The sequence below is a fragment of the Ovis aries genome, chromosome 16 (assembly GCF_016772045.2).
Source record: "Ovis aries strain OAR_USU_Benz2616 breed Rambouillet chromosome 16, ARS-UI_Ramb_v3.0, whole genome shotgun sequence".
In the NCBI taxonomy this organism is placed as follows: Eukaryota; Metazoa; Chordata; class Mammalia; order Artiodactyla; family Bovidae; genus Ovis; species Ovis aries.
This window is the reverse complement of record NC_056069.1, coordinates 23,239,678-23,255,710: the sequence shown is the minus strand read 5'-3', so window position 1 is coordinate 23,255,710 and position 16,033 is coordinate 23,239,678. Positions and strand designations below refer to the sequence as shown.

Sequence of the window (16,033 nt, the reverse complement as noted above, 5' to 3'; positions counted from 1 at the left end):
GTAGATGGCAAGTACCAATTTGTAGTTGGCAATGGCAAACACAGTTATTAAGTTATAGATCGTTTTGTGCTGGTTTTGGCAGTTTAGACAGTTGCATCCAATTTTATAAATCTTTGAGACGAAGAAAAAAATGAGTGCCTCCTGGTGCGCTCACCTGCTCTCTTGGGAGAGGAGCTTGACACAGTCGGTGTGGCCGCAGTACAGGGCATAGGCCAGGGGCGTGCTCTCATTGATGTCTCGCAGGTTGCTGTCCATTCCCAGCTCCAGCAGTGACTGCACACAATCTGCTTTCCCTGCAGCTGCAGCCCAGTGCAGAGGTGTCCTGGGGGGCCGCGGGGGACAGCACAAGTGTCTGAGCACATGAATGATACAGGCTACCCAGCTGACAACAGCTCCCGCTCAAAGGTGGGTCCTAGCAGGACAGACTTGTTGCTACTTACAGTGTGGAAATGGTTGCACTAAATGGGGTTTCAGGGTGATGGTGTATGTGTGTAGAGGCCTCTCCTCTAATTCTGATACTCTGTGGCCTTTCCCCTTCTTTGGTCTTTCTGTGAATTTCCTCAAAAAGGAAGTAGTGGGTCAAAGGGTATGAACAATTTGAAGGCTCTTTATACATAGTGCCCGGATTGCCTTCCAAGAAAACTGACTCAGTTTTTTCCTACTACCAGCTGTGTCCCTACTCCTTCCTAATATGAAGTGTTATCAACATCTTTAAAGATCTTTGCCAACTCGGTAGGCAAAATTAGTACTTCAGTGTTGTTGAATCTGCATTTCTTTAAATAACATGAGGAAGAACCTTTGAAATACATGTTTATTTGACATTTTAGTTTCTTCATTGAAATGACCCTTAATGCCTTATGTCCATTTTTCTATGAGGTTGTTAGCTTTTCTTACTAACTCATATAAGCTTTTAAAATATTTAAGATATTGGGTTTTTTCTAGTTAGGTTTATGAAAACATTTCCTCTAATTTGTTACTTAGCTTTTAATTTTTTTTAGTGGTTTTCCATAAAAATTTTAAGAAATGACCACATTTATTTACCTCTTCATTTTTTATTTGTTTCATGATTTTATGTTTTAGAAAGTTCTTCATTAGCCAGAAGGTAGATACATACTCACCAGTGTTTAAACCTTTGATAAGTGGCAAAACCATCATTTTCTTAAAAAAAAAAAAAAAAAAAAAGCCAGAGACTGGGAGAAAATATTTGCAAATTACACATCCAACAAAGAGAGTATGTAAAGTATTTAAAAACTGAATAATAAAAAATATATATACAAATCGATTTTAAAAACTAGCAAAAGATTGAACACTTTATCAAAGAAAGTGTATAAATTGGTAAACAAGCACACGAAAAGATGCTCAGTAACATTTTTCATTCAGAGAAATGCAAATTAAAACTACATGAGATATCACTACATACTGATTTAAATGGCTAAATTTTTTTAAAAAAGGATTTATATATGTGTATAACTGAGTCACTTTGCTGTATAGCAGAGATGGACGCAACATTGTAAATCAACTATACTTCAATGAAAAAAAACAGTTAAAAAAAACAAACAAGCTGGCAATACATGGATGGATGAAGATTCAGGGCAACTTGAACTTTTATACATTTTTTAGAAGCAGCCACACCAGAAAATAGTTTGTCAGTTCCTTCGAAAGTTAAGCATACTTACCATATGGCCAAGCAATCTCATGTCTATATCTATAACTAGAGAAATGAAAACTTATGTTTACACAAAAACTTATACACAAATGTTTATAGCTGTACTGTCTGTAATCATCCAGAAGTATAAACAACCCAATGTTCTTCAATGGGTGGATGGACAAACTATAATTTATCCACAAAATGGAATACTACTCAGCAGAAAAAAGAATAGCCTACTGGTATATGGAACATAGATGAATCTCAAGTGCATTCTACCAGGTGAAATAAAGCAATCTCAAAAGATTACATATTGTATATTTCCATTTGCGTGACACTCTGGAAAAGGCAAAACCCAAGAGAGAGAACTAATCCATGGCTGCCAGAGCTTGGAGATGGGGGAAGCCTTGACTATAAAAGGACAACCTGAGCTGGTGTTGGAATTGATGGCATTGTTTTGGATCTGCCTTGTGGTGGTTGCACGAATGTGTTAAAATTCATAGAACTATACATCCCAAAAAAGTAGTTTACTAATGTAAATAAATAGGAAACCAATATTTTATTCTAGATTTATTTGTATTTAAACAAAACTGCATGTGTATCTGAATGTGTATTCTGATATGTATGGTGAGATGTGCAACCAATCTGACCATTTTTCCAGTTACATAGCCAGCTTTTCTCAATACCATTTATTAATGCAGTGTGATCAAATTTTAAGATCCTGAACTGTACACATACTTTTCTACCCATCCCCTTTCCTCCATACAAAGATATGGTTGACTTTATGCTCAACTTTAAGGGAGGGATATAGCAGGGTAGATAAGAGAAATAGTCAGTGTCTTTCTGTTTCCAAAAGCCAAGCCCAGAACTGAGAGCAGATGTGGAGCAAAACAGTTCCCCAGCTGTAGAAAGAACTATCAAGGCAAATGGGACAAGAAGGTAATAAGAGCATAAAGGACATTTGGACTCAAGAACAAAGGGGACCTGAACCTTGCTTCTTTGGCAGAGATGCTGGGAAGCAGGTGGTTGGGGATGTCTGTGTGGTGTGTCTGGACAGTGGGACCCTGGGGGGCTAAAGAAGGGAATGGTGACAGATACATTTCTGTGAATGGGGTTTCCCATGAAGAGAAGGGCTATTCTTCCTGTCAGTCAGTCTGGGAGAGGATCAATCCTGGGGCGGGAAAGGAAGGCATGGGAGGCCTCTCCTTGGTTTCATTCTGGGGCTTCACCCCAGGCAGATGACCACCCCTGGAGAGCCAAGAGGTCTCTCAGACATGGAGGCAGTCTAGGGGCCAGACAGAGAAGGACTCAGTTGGGTCTATCTGTGAAGGGGCTCAGGACTTAGTATTGGGAGAGTAGCCGTGTCCACAGTATGACCAGAGTCCCCATGGGTAGATTGTGTCCTGTGTCAATCAAGCATCCTCCTCATGTCATGATATGGACAGCAATTTGAGGACACTTAATATAGGACCATATATTTCTTCAACATAGTCATCAATTGCACTGCCTATTTGAGCTTGTACAAGATATGATTCATTCTATTCTATTTGAGAGGTCTCCAGACAATATTTATTATGAGACAAGATAAGGCACCAGCCATATTATACCCTCCTGATTAGAGAATATATTGCCAATAAATTCAGTAGATGGAGGGTTGAACATCAATGCAGTCAGGTTTATCAACACGTGACAATTCTCTTTGGCACATTGTAAAATACTTCTTTATGACAATTGCTGAGTGATGGTACTAATGGTCCCATAACTTCATGGCAAATAGATGGGGAAACAATATAAACAGTGAAAGACTTTATTTGGGGGGGCTCCAAAATCACTGCAGATGGTGACTGCAGTCATGAAATTAAAAGATGCTTTCTCCTTGGAAGAAAAGCTATCACCAACCTAGACAGCATATTAAAAAGCAGAGACATTACTTTGCCAACAAAGGTCCGTCTAGTCAAAGTTGTGGTTTTTCCAGTAGTCATGTATGAATGTGAGAGCTGGACTATGAAGAAAGCTGAGCACCAAAGAATTGGTGCTTTTGAACTGTGGTGTTGCAGAAGACTCTTGAGAGTCCCTTGGACTGCAAGGAAATCCAACCAGTCCATCCTAAAGGAAATCAGTCCTGAATATCCATTGGAAGGACTAATGCTGAAGCTGAAACTCCAATACTCTGGCTACCTGATGAGAAGAACTGATTCATTGGAAAAGACCCTATTGCTGGGAAAGATTGAAGGCAGGAGGAGAAGGGGATGATAGAGGATGAGATGGTTGGATGGTATCATTGAGTCTATGGACATGAGTTTGAGCAAGCTCTGGGAGTTGGTGATGGATAGGGAAGGCTGGCCTGCTGCAGTCCATGGGGTTGCAAACGGACACGACTGAGCGACTGAACTGAATTGAAGAGTGATTATATTAATATCTCTTGAGGCAGGAGGTAGATGGTCCCCAGGGTAAAGTTTAGAGATTCATTCCCTGTGGACAGAAACTACAAACTATCAATAGCAGGACAACCGAGAGAGGAGGCTGGGCCCTGCCCACACAGAAGATAAGAGCCCACATATTTCTCATTTTTTGAAGTCAGGAGACCTCCTAACTGCACATACAAAGAAAGGCTTCTTGGAGGTCAAAACGGGAGTGATGCTGATGCCACCCACCCATAGACCTCTTTCATCTTGGCTAAGAGATGTGTGTGCGCACATGGGAGAATCCTGAGATATAACAGATATGAACTCTGAACCAAGCAAATTAAAATGATTGGCCAAGGAAACCTGGAGGAAATGCCCCATATAAGTAACTTAAACTGCCATGAGGGTGCAATTCTTCCTCTGAGTCTGCCTGTGTGTCTATCCACATATACTCTACTCTTTTTCCTCCTAATAAATACTTTACCTATTTCACTACTTTCTGTCTTTGTGGGAATTATTTTTCTGAATGTTGAAGGGCCAGAGTCTTGTCCCTGATCTTTGGTCTAGTGGCTAGGATTCAGCTCTCTCACTGCTGCAACCCGACCTCAATCTCTAGCCAGGAATTGAAGCCCTGCTTCAAGTGAGGCAGGCTGAGGCACCCTGAGATCATTCTGAACATCAGCATGGAAGAAGAGGTCCAGAAGGACACAGGGAAAAAATTATTTTGCAGAAACAAGAGAAGCATAGATAACTTCTAACTAATACACATAGAGCCTTTGTGGGCAATATGTAGTATCCAGTTTCAAGTTATGTAAGCTGTAGTCCCTTTCTTATCTCTAAGCTTCAGGAGAGTCTTCAAACATAGCAGATTGGACTCAGTTATCACAGTGAGGAGCTGGAGAACCAGGGCCCATGATTCAGAAGAAATTCATCAGAGACAAGCAGTGGGCTGATAAGGCAGTCTCTGAATGACAGGAGATGATAGGTATAAGAGTGCAGTGTTGGTAAGGTGTCAGAAGCCAAGGAACCACTTATTGCACATGAAAACATTCCCTAGATAATTCCCAGAAGTATGTAAGGAGGAGAGTTTGATTAAAGACTCTCCTTCCTGAAGATAAATGACTTGGGTGCTAAAGGAGAGCATGACTTCATAGACTGATGAAATTTGGGCCCTTTAAGCTATACAAGCTATTTATGAGTTGTGTGTTCTGTACCATCAATCTTAGGCTAGCACCAAAATGTTTTAAAATGTCATAGATTTATGATGTGTTTTACTAATCTAGGAGGACAAGTTCCCTCATATTTTCCCTCATCCTCTTTTTTTATTTTTAAAAATCATTGCCTTATTTTTCTTCCCTTTTCTCAAAAACTTTCTATCTGGATAAAAAAAGAAGGGAAGTGAAGCCACAATTGTTGCAAGTGCTTCAATACTTAAACCTATGAAAAATTTAAAAAATTCTCTACTAACACAAATACTAAACATAAGCTTAACTAAAATACTAACACAAGCTTACGTGTCAATGTGAAGGTAGAGCTATACAATGCAGCATGCAGAAACTGAGACAAAATGAAGAGCAGGATGAGCTGAGCTCTGGAGCAGAAACTAGCCCCTTCTTGAGATTTTACTTCACTTTGAACCCTTGTCGGGCCCACTCTTTTGCACTTTCTTACTCCCTTTGGATATACTTTCTTCCCTGAGACTAGGGAACTAAATTTTCTCTCCTAAGCATGGGAGAAATATCAATAACCACAGATAAGCAGATGACACCACCCTTATGGCAGAAAGTGAAGAAGAACTAAAGAGCCTCTCGATGAAAGTGAAAGAGGAGAGTGAAAAAGTTGGCTTAAAACTCAACATTCAGAAAACTAAGATCACGCCATCTGGTCCCATCACTTCAGGGCAAATTGATAGGGAAACAGAGGAAACAATGGCTGACTTTATTTTTGGGGGGCTCCAAAATGACTGCAGATGGTGACTGCAGCCATGAAATTAAAAGATGCTTACTCCTTGGAAGGAAAGTTATGACCAACCTAAACAGCATATTTTAGGTCTGTACAGGAGATAGGGATCAAGACCACTCCCATGGAAAAGAAATGCAAAAAAGAAAAATGGCTGTCTGGGGAGGCCTTACAAATATCTGTGAAAAGAAGAGAAAGGAAAAGCAAAGGAGAAAAGGAAATATATAAGCATCTGAATGCAGAGTTCCAAAGAATAGCAAGAAGAGACAAGAAAGCCTTCTTCAGGGATCAATGCAAAGAAATAGAGGAAAACAACAGAATGGGAAAGATGAGATCTCTTCAAGAAAATTAGAGATACCAAGGGAACATTTCATGCAAAGATGGGCTCGATAAAGGACAGAAATGGTATGGACCCAACAGAAGCAGAAGATATTAAGAACAGGTGGCAAGAATACACAGAAGAACTGTACAAAACAGATCTTCATGACCCAGATAATCATGATGGTGTGATCACTCACCTAGAGCCAGACATCCTGGAATGTGAAGTCAAGTGGGCCTAGGAAGCATTACTACAAACAACGTTAGTGGAGGTGATGGCATTCCAGTGGAGCTATTTCAAATCCTGAAACATGATGCTGTGAAAGTGCTGCACTCAATATGCCAGCAAATGTGGAAAACTCAGCAGTGGCCACAGGACTGGAAAAGGTCAGTTTTCATTCCAATCCCAAAGAAAGGCAATGCCAAAGAATGCTCAAACTACTGCACAATTGGATTCATCTCACATGCTAGTAAAACAATGCTCAAAATTCTCCAAGCCAGGCTTCAGCAATACATGAACTGTGAACTCCCTGATGTTCAAGCTGGTTTTAGAAAAGGCAGAGGACCCAGAGATCCACTTGACAACATCTGCTGGATCATGAAAAAGCAAGAGCGTTCCAGAAAAACATCTATTTCTGCTTTATTGACTATGCCAAAGCCTTTGACTGTGTGGATCACAAAAAACTGTGGAAAATTCTGAAAGAGATGGGAATACCAGACCACCTGACCTGCCTCTTGAGAAATCTGTATGCAGGTCAGGAAGCAACAGTTAGAACTGGACATGGAACAACAGACTGGTTCCAAATAGGAAAAGGAGTATGTCAAGGCTGTATATTGTCACCCTGCTTATTTAACTTATATGCAGAGTACATCATGAGAAACGCTGGGCTGGAAGAAGCACAAGCTGGAATCAAGATTGCTTGGAGAAATATCAATAACCTCAGATATGCAGATGACACCACCCTTATGGCAGAAAGTGAAGAGGAACTAAAAAGCCTCTTGATGAAAGTGAAAGAGGAGAGTGAAAAAGTTGGCTTAAAGCTCAACATTCAGAAAACGAAGATCATGGCATCTGGTCCCATCACTTCATGGGAAATAGATGGGAAACAGTGGAAACAGGGTCAGACTTTATTTTTTGGGCTCCAAAATCACTGCAGATGGTGACTGCAGCCATGAAATTAAAAGATGCTTACTCCTTGGAAGAAAAGTTATGACCAACCTAGATAGCATGTTGAAAAGCAGAGACATTACTTTGCTGACTAAGGTCCATCTAGTCAAGGCTATTGTTTTCCCAGTGGTCATGTATGGATGTGAGAGTTGGACTGTGAAGAAAGCTGAGCGCTGAAGAATTGCTGCTTTTGAACTGTGGTGTTGGAGAAGACTCTTGAGAGTCCCTTGGACTGAAAGGAGATCCAACCAGTCCATCCTAAAGGAGATCAGTCCTGGGTGTTCATTGGAAGGACTGATGTTGAAGCTCAAACTCCAATACTTTGGCCACCTGATTCAAACAGCTGACTCATTTGAAAAGACCCTGATGCTGGGAAAGATTGAGGGCAAGTGGAGAAGGGGTGACAGGGGATGAGATGGTTGGATGGCATCACCGACTCAATGGACATGAGTTTGAGTAAACTCTGGGAGTTGGCAATGGACAGGGAGGCTTGCCACGCTGTGGTCCATGAGGTCACAAAGAGTCGGACACAACTGAGCGACTAAACTGAACTGAACTGAAGCATGTGATAATTCAAGTGGGAAATACTGTATTAGAGCTGCTTCTAGAAGTATTTTTAAGTATGCAAACTTTTTTCTAGCCCTCTTTTCCTAAATGTGTTCCTTAAAAATGTATATATATTTCTACTTTTAATTATTTGGCCACATGGCATGTATTCCTTGACCAAAGTTCAACCCCCCACCCCCTGCATTGGAAACAAAGCATCCTAACCACTGGACCAATCAGCCCTGGGATTTCTTTGGAAGGAATGATGCTAAAGCTGAAACTCCAGTACTTTGGCCACCTCATGCGAAGAGTTGACTCATTGGAAAAGACTCTGATGCTGGGAGGGATTGGGGGCAGGAGGAGAAGGGGACGACAGAGGATGAGATGGCTGGATGGCATCCCTGACTCGATGGACGTGAGTCTGAGTGAACTCTGGCAGTTGGTGATGGACAGGGAGGCCTGGTGTGCTGCAATTCATGGGGTCGCAAAGAGTTGGACACGACTGTGAGACTGAACTGAGCTGAACCACTGGACCACCAGGGAAGTCCCCCTACAGGAGTTCTTTTCTTCTCTTTTTGGATCATTCACCTTTCCTCTTCATGTAACAAAATCCTTCTACTTTTGTACCTGCTCAAGTTCAATATCTACTCTTCAGAAAAGGTCTACTTTCAATGATTTACATATTAATTTTAATTAAAGTCATCCTGTTAACTGTCTCCAGCTTCTGAGACTTACATGGAACCCAAGATTTCTTTCTCCTGTGTTATAAGGGTTTCAGGTATCAGGAAGTAGTAGGAAGTGCTTCTTGGGGAATCTAAAATCATGGAAGTAGGTGGCTAAATTTGCACTTCAATAGAAAAAGGTTAAAAAAAAGCTATATATAATGTACAAGCCTTATACTTGTTTTCAACAGTCTTATTTGTTTTTATATTATTCTTATATTTTCATTGAGTCTATGCCTAACTGAAGCAAAGGTTAGATAAGGATTGTAACTGAAAAATTCTAATAGTTGATTATGGATGAAGGGCCAGTAGGTGAAAAACTCTACATTTAAAAGACAAGGGTACAAGTTTCCTTTGAGTTACACAAGGCTGTGATCCATGTGATCATTTTGGTTAGTTTTCTGTGATTTGGGTTTTCATTTTGGAGGCCATGGGATTGTAGTTCTCACTTCTGTCAGCATATTAAAAAGCAAAGACATCATTTTGCCGACAAAGGTCTGTCTAGTCAAAGCTGTGGTTTTTCCCGTAGTCATGTATAGATGTGAGAGTTGGACCATCAAGAAGTCTGAGCGCCAAAGAATTGATGCTTTCCAACTGTGGTGCTGGAAAAGACTCTTGAGAGTCCCTTGGACAGAAAGGAGATCAAACCAGATAATCCTAAAGGAAATTAATCCTGAATACTCAGTGGAAGGACTGATGCTGAGGCTGAAGCTCTAACACTGGCCACCAGATGAGAAGAGCCGACTCAGTGGAAAAGACCATGATGCTGGGAAAAATTGAGGGCAGGAAGAGAAGAGGACAACAGAGGATGAGATGGCTGAATGGCATCACCAACACAATGGATATGAATTTGAGAAAGCTGTGGGAAATAGTGAAGGACAGAGAAGCCTGGCATGCTGAAGTCCATGGGGTCGCAAAGAGTTGGACTCAGATTGAATAACAAGTTTTCACTTAGTTGCTAATTACCTCTTAGGCAAGTCTCTTCACCTTTCTCGACTCAGCTTCCTTTTCTATGTAAATACATCTTTAATGACTAAAGAAAACCAAAACAGAACCCTGATAAGGTCATGTCTAGTTCTGAACACAAAGCCTCTATTGTGCTCTTCTCTGGATAACAAGAGCTTGTTGATTTTATGACATAGTCCAGGAATGAAGGAAAAAAATAAGACTTACTGTTAAGAACAAAAAGTGCATATAGCAGGAAGCTGATATACAGAAAGCCTTCTGAGAACAGTTCGCAAAAAGTGGAAAGTTTGACAATACAGTCACAGCGTTTCTCTTCATAACAATGGTTTTTCCTGTCCTGACTAATATAGGGCAGTTTTTATTGTCACAATCCCAGGTATAAATATTAATATTACTGGCAGTAAGGATACAGTCATATAAGATAACTCCTTAAACATCTTCTTTGTTTTGAGATTAAAACTTGGAAAAGGTGACAGAGTGGCCACAGATACCTGTCGTCCACATCCAGAGCCTGCAGGTTGCACTCAGGGACTCTCGCCAGCTCACTGATGATGTCGCAGAAACCCGCTGCTGCGGCGATGTGCACGCATGTCTTGCCACTCTCATCATCGTAGTTGATTATGGACGGACCCTGGTGATGGCTCAGAATGATGGAACACAGCATTCTATTTCCACTCTGGAAAAACAGTCAAAAAAAGCTCATTATGTATAATCCAGTGCTCTTCCCTGTCTATGCAAATTAAAATAAAAATTCAAAGCAAAAAAAAATTCAAAATTAACACACACAAAAATAAAATGCCTTTTATCAAATCCACCAACAAATTTCCACTTGTCTCAAGTCCCAGCAGGGATTTTTGTCTCCCGTAAGAGCTAAATTGTCTTCCATAATTAGTGAACTAAGGAGGACTTAAGGCATGTGAGTGCTTAGTCGGGTCTGACTCTTTGGATCCTATGGACTGTAGCCCACCAGGCTTCTCTGTCCATGGGATTCTCCAGGCAAGAATACTCAAGTAGGTTGCCATTTCGTCCTCCAGGGGTCTTCCCCACTCAGGGATCGAACCAGTGTCTCCTGAGTCTCCTGCACTGGCAGGCAGATTCTTTACCATTGATCACCTGGGAAATCCAGGGAGGAAAGTCTACAAGCAATAAATGCTGGAGAGGGTGTGGAGAAAAGCGAACCCTCCTACACTGTTGGTAGGAATGCAAACTAATACAGCCACTTTGGAGAACAGTGTGGAGATTCCTTAAAAAACTGGAAATAGAACTGCCAAAAGACCCAGCAATCCCACTGCTGGGCATACACACCAAGGAAACCAGAATTGAAAGAGACACGTTTACCCCAATGTTCATCGCAGCACTGTTTATAATAGCCAGGACATGGAAGCAACCTAGATGTCCATCAGCAGATGAATGGATAAGAAAGCTGTGGTACATATACACAATGGAGTATTACTCAGCCATTAAAAAGAATACATTTGAATCAGTTCTAATGAGGTGGATAAAACTGGAGCCAATTATACAGAGTGAAGTAAGCTAGAAAGAAAAACACCAATATAGTATACTAACATATATATATGGAATTTAGAAAGATGATAACAATAACCCTGTATGCAAGACAGCAAAAGAGACGCAAATGTATAGAACAGTCTTTTGGACTCTGTGGGAAAGGGTGAGGGTGGGATGATTTGGGAGAATGGCATTGAAACATGTATATTATCATATGTGAAATGAATCGCCAGTCCAGGCTCGATGCAGGATACAGGATGCTCAGGGCTGGTGCACTGGGATGACCCAGAGGGATGGGATGGGGAGGGAGGTGGGAGAGGGGTTCAGGATGGGGAACACGTGTAGATCGTGGCGGATACATGTTGATGTATGGCAAAACCAATACAATATTATAAAGTAATTAACCTCCAATTAAAATAAATAAATTTATATTAAAATAAATAAATAAATAAATATGTGTGTAATTGACTGACATCAGATCTAGCATGATGGGTGGGCCACCTAGATAACTTCTTCATTAAATATATGTATCTTGTTTCCTGCTCACTGTAGAGGTTGACCCCTGAGAAGCTGGCAGTTAACAAAATGACAATGATGAATACTGATTAGTGGCATAATGATGACCAAAATGATCTGGTAATAGTCAAATTGCTAGAAGTTGCATGTAATTTAGTTGTCAAAAGTCCTTTTTGAACAGAAGTGGGGCATAACATCCTGGAATGTGAAGTCAGGTGGGCCTTAGAAAGCATCACTATGAACAAAGCTAGTGGAGATGATGGAATTCCAGTGGAGCTATTTCAAATCCTGAAACATGATGCTGTGAAAGTGCTGCACTCAATATGCCAGCAAATTTGGAAAACTCAGCAGTGGCCACAGGACTGGAAAAGGTCAGTTTTCATTCCAATCCCAAAGAAAGGCAATGCCAAAGAGTGCTCAAACTACCGCACCATTGCACTCATCTCACATGCTAGTAAAGTAATGCTCAAAATTCTCCAAGATAGGCTTCAGCAATACATGAACCGTGAACTTCCTGATGTTCAAGCTGGTTTTAGAAAAAGCAGAGGAACCAGAGATCAAATTGCCAACATCTGCTGGATCATGGAAAAAGCAAGAGAGTTCCAGAAAAACACCTATTTCTGCTTTATTGACTATGCCAAAGCCTTTGACTGTGTGGATCACAATCAACTGTGGAAAATTCTGAAAGAGATGGGAATACCAGACCACCTGACCTGCCTCTTGAGAAACCTGTATGCAGGTCAGGAAGCAACAGTTAGAACTAGACATGGAACAACAGACTGGTTCCAAATAGGAAAAGGAGTATGTCAAGGCTGTATATTGTCACCCTGCTTATTTAACTTCTATGCAGAGTACATCATGAGAAATGCTGGACTGGAAGAAACACAAGCTGGAATCAAGACTGCCGGGAGAAATATCAATCACCTCAGATATGCAGATGACACCACCCTTATGGCAGAAAGTGAAGAGGAACTAAAAAGCCTCTTGATGAAAGTGAAAGAGGAGAGTGAAAAAGTTGGCTTAAAGCTCAACATTCAGAAAACGAAGATCATGGCATCTGGTCACTTGATGGGGAAACAGTGGAAACAGGGTCAGACTTTATTTTTTGGGCTCCAAAATCACTGCAGATGGTGACTGCAGCCATGAAATTAAAAGATGCTTACTCCTTGGAAGAAAAGTTATGATCAACCTAGATAGCATATTCAAAAGCAGAGACATTACTTTGCCGACTAAGGTCTGTCTAGTCAAGGCTATTGTTTTTCCAGTGGTCATGGTTGGATGTGAGAGTTGGACTGTGAAGAAGGCTGAGGGCCGAAGAATTGATGCATTTGAACTGTGATGTTGGAGAAGACTCTTGAGAGTCCCTTGGACTGCAAGGAGATCCAACCAGTCCATTCTAAAGGAGATCAGCCCTGGGATTTCTTTGGAAGGAATGATGCTAAAGCTGAAACTCCAGTACTTTGGCCACCTCATGCGAAGAGTTGACTCATTGGAAAAGACTCTGATGCTGGGAGGGATGGGGGCAGGAGGAGAAGGGGATGACAGAGGATGAGATGGCTGGATGGCATCACTGACTCAATGGACATGAATCTGTTTGAACTCCGGGAGTTGGTGATGGACAGGGAGGCCTGGCGAACTGCGATTCATGGGGTCACAAAGAGTCGGATCCGACTGAGGGACTGAACTGAACTGAACTGAACGGGGTCATAATTTAGTAGCTAATCAATAAAGAAGTAAAACAAGTATGAAAAGGAAAGAGCTTCAGGAAACCATTTAAATCGGATCCCTCTTTCTGTGTAGATCTATAAGTTTTTATCTTATCTTTGGAATGAGATTGCTGTACATTCTTTTTAGCAACCTGTCCCAGCCTTAAAAGTCACCAGCTCTTCCTTGAGAGTGTCCTATATCTCTTTAGCTTGAATAAGCGAGTAAGTAAATATTGTGCATGTTATTTTTCACTGGACTGAAAAATACAAAAAAAGCACTACGTAAGCGCTTCCCAGGTGGCTCTAGTGGTGAAGAAACTGCTTGCCAGTTCAGGAGATGCAGGAGACTAGGATTCAATCCCTGGGTTGGGAAGATCCTGGGCACAGCAACCTACTCCAATATTCTTGCCTCTAGAATCTTATGGACAAAGGAGCCTGGCAGGCCACATAGTCCATGGGATTGCAAAGAGTTGGACATGACTGAAGCAGCTTAGCATGCTGCTACATAAGCATTTGCAATTTAAGATAACAATAAATCCTCAAAGGCCAATAAAATAAAGTCATTCTGTCTCACACTGTGGAAAGTCTTATCTTTCAGCTTTCTACTGGTATCTGGGTAAAGATTATAAAACAGTCCAAATAACTCATCTGCATTTTCTCAGTGAATCCACAGAGACCCTGAATCTCTAGGCGGCAGGTCTTATGGGTAGAATGGAGGTCCCTAGGAGGCATGAGGAGCAGTTTAAAGAAATGGGAGAGATAGGCTGTAGTTCTGGGGGCCAGGAGCCAGGTTACATGCCAGACTCAGGGTCCCTGGGCTGAAAGGGATTACTGAACTTTTTAAAAGCTGCAATTCTAATACACTCCAAATGCTGTTCAACAGCCATCTCACAACAAATTTTCCAAGTATGTAACATTTCTTTTGGCATTCTTCCCACTTGATTATTTGACCCCGGGTTGTGTTTTAGAACCTCTGAGTCAGTTTGCACAATTCTGTGGAACAGAACCCATTCATTTTGGCTTTTCCTCTTCCTTTCCCTCCCCTCTCCCTGTTTGCACCAAGATCTCTCCGGATATCCTATGACTCAGCATGGCTTCTCAGAGAACCACTACACAGTGAACCCTGGAGTGTTTGCCCCCCTGTACTGGGGACAGTGGCTGACACCAGTTCTGAAAGCTCTTGCAGGACCAAAGGCTGAAGGCATCAAAACTCTCAACTTTGAGCCCCAGGAAGAGTGCTGACTGGGTTTAAAATACTATACCATGGCCAGCTACATAATCTGTGGGGCCCAGGAAAAATGTGGAGCCCTCTGCTCACATGCCAGAGGAATGACGTGTTCCTTTCTTCTGTGGTGTCTCTTTTGACCTGTCATGGAGATTTTTATTTGCTATTTAGTATCACACTCGGTCCCTGGAGGAGGGCATGGCAGCTCACTCCTGGGTTGCCTGGAGAATCCCATGGACACAAGAGCCTGGTGGGCTACAGTCCTTAGGGCTGCAGACTGGAACAGGACTGAAGTGACTGAGCAGGCTCGCACGTCACACTCCCTTGGGCTGGGCATTCTCACTGTGAGTGCAAGCCCTCCAGGTGGCTAGGGCTCTGGTTCGCCGTCCGGATCCTTCCTGAGTCTATCCCTAGAGCCCTGCCAGGGGACACATCCATAACGTAGTCCCTGCCGGCCACCTTTAGCCTTCCCTGCGTCTCACCCTCCCCCTTACATCCTCTTCTCCCTCCGTCCTTCTTCTCACAATGACTTTTAAATAATTTGGATCAATGAGTTCAGTTCCATGGCATGCTTGTCATCAAAACGTTGCTGCAGTGAACACATCTAAGCTTTCACGCCTGCTTTATCAGCTTTTCTAAGATTCTTTCACCTAATGTTACTTAAACTTATTTTGAAAGGTCTGACGTATGTATATTTAAGACAATCAAGAAGCTCCTCTCCCCTTTTAAGAAGCATTAGCCCCTAGAGAAGTAAAATAGAAGCAAAAAAGAGGGTCCACTCAATGAATTGATTTTGTTTACAGTTTCCTGGAAGAGCAAAGGAATTCGGCTCGCCAAAGTGTTTTAAACAGCAAAACAGCCTGTCATGGGTTCTCCTTCTGTGTGGGATGAAGCGTCAAGCACAGATGGAAAAAACAGAACCCACATCTTACACACTGTCTTCCTCTCTCCTTGCCTGACCCATGCAGGAGCCATTTTGGAAGCAACCAGCTTAGATGCAGGGTGGGGGTGGGCTGCAGTCTGGCACGTCTGAGTGGGCCCCTTCTGACTTCCTGAGCAGATAGTCCCTTGTCAGCATTTCCCTTGAGAGCTGGACTCTTACATGGCTTTTCTGGATAAGAGAAATTTCACTCGCTTACCCCTTTTCTCCAAAATGCCTTTGTCCTGAATCTTTCAGACAATTCCTTTGTCTTCAAATCCAACCCTCATTTACATCCCCATTGTTTTTATAATAATATCCTCCCAAGAGTAACGGTGATAATGATGTTTACCAAGTGAATGTTCTGTGCCCAGCACGGCCTGTTCTCACTTGTTTAATCCTGACAACAACTCCGTGGGTGTCAGGACTAAA

At 41.9% G+C, this 16,033-nt stretch overlaps 1 protein-coding gene across 8 annotated transcripts in view; it reads right to left on the bottom strand.

Moving 5' to 3' along the window:
* Positions 1-16,033, bottom strand: part of ANKRD55 (ankyrin repeat domain 55) — a 111,891-nt gene that overhangs the window by 21,295 nt on the left and 74,563 nt on the right. For 7 of the 8 annotated variants that reach the window (XM_060400414.1, XM_012096906.4, XM_060400415.1 and 4 more), the window contains 2 exons: positions 10,221-10,405; positions 155-322 (listed from right to left, as the gene is read on the bottom strand). In XM_060400414.1, coding sequence (XP_060256397.1) covers positions 155-322; positions 10,221-10,405 — 353 coding nt within the window. The remainder of the gene's footprint in view (positions 1-154; positions 323-10,220; positions 10,406-16,033) is intronic. The other variant, XM_042233779.2, reaches the window with a different exon arrangement.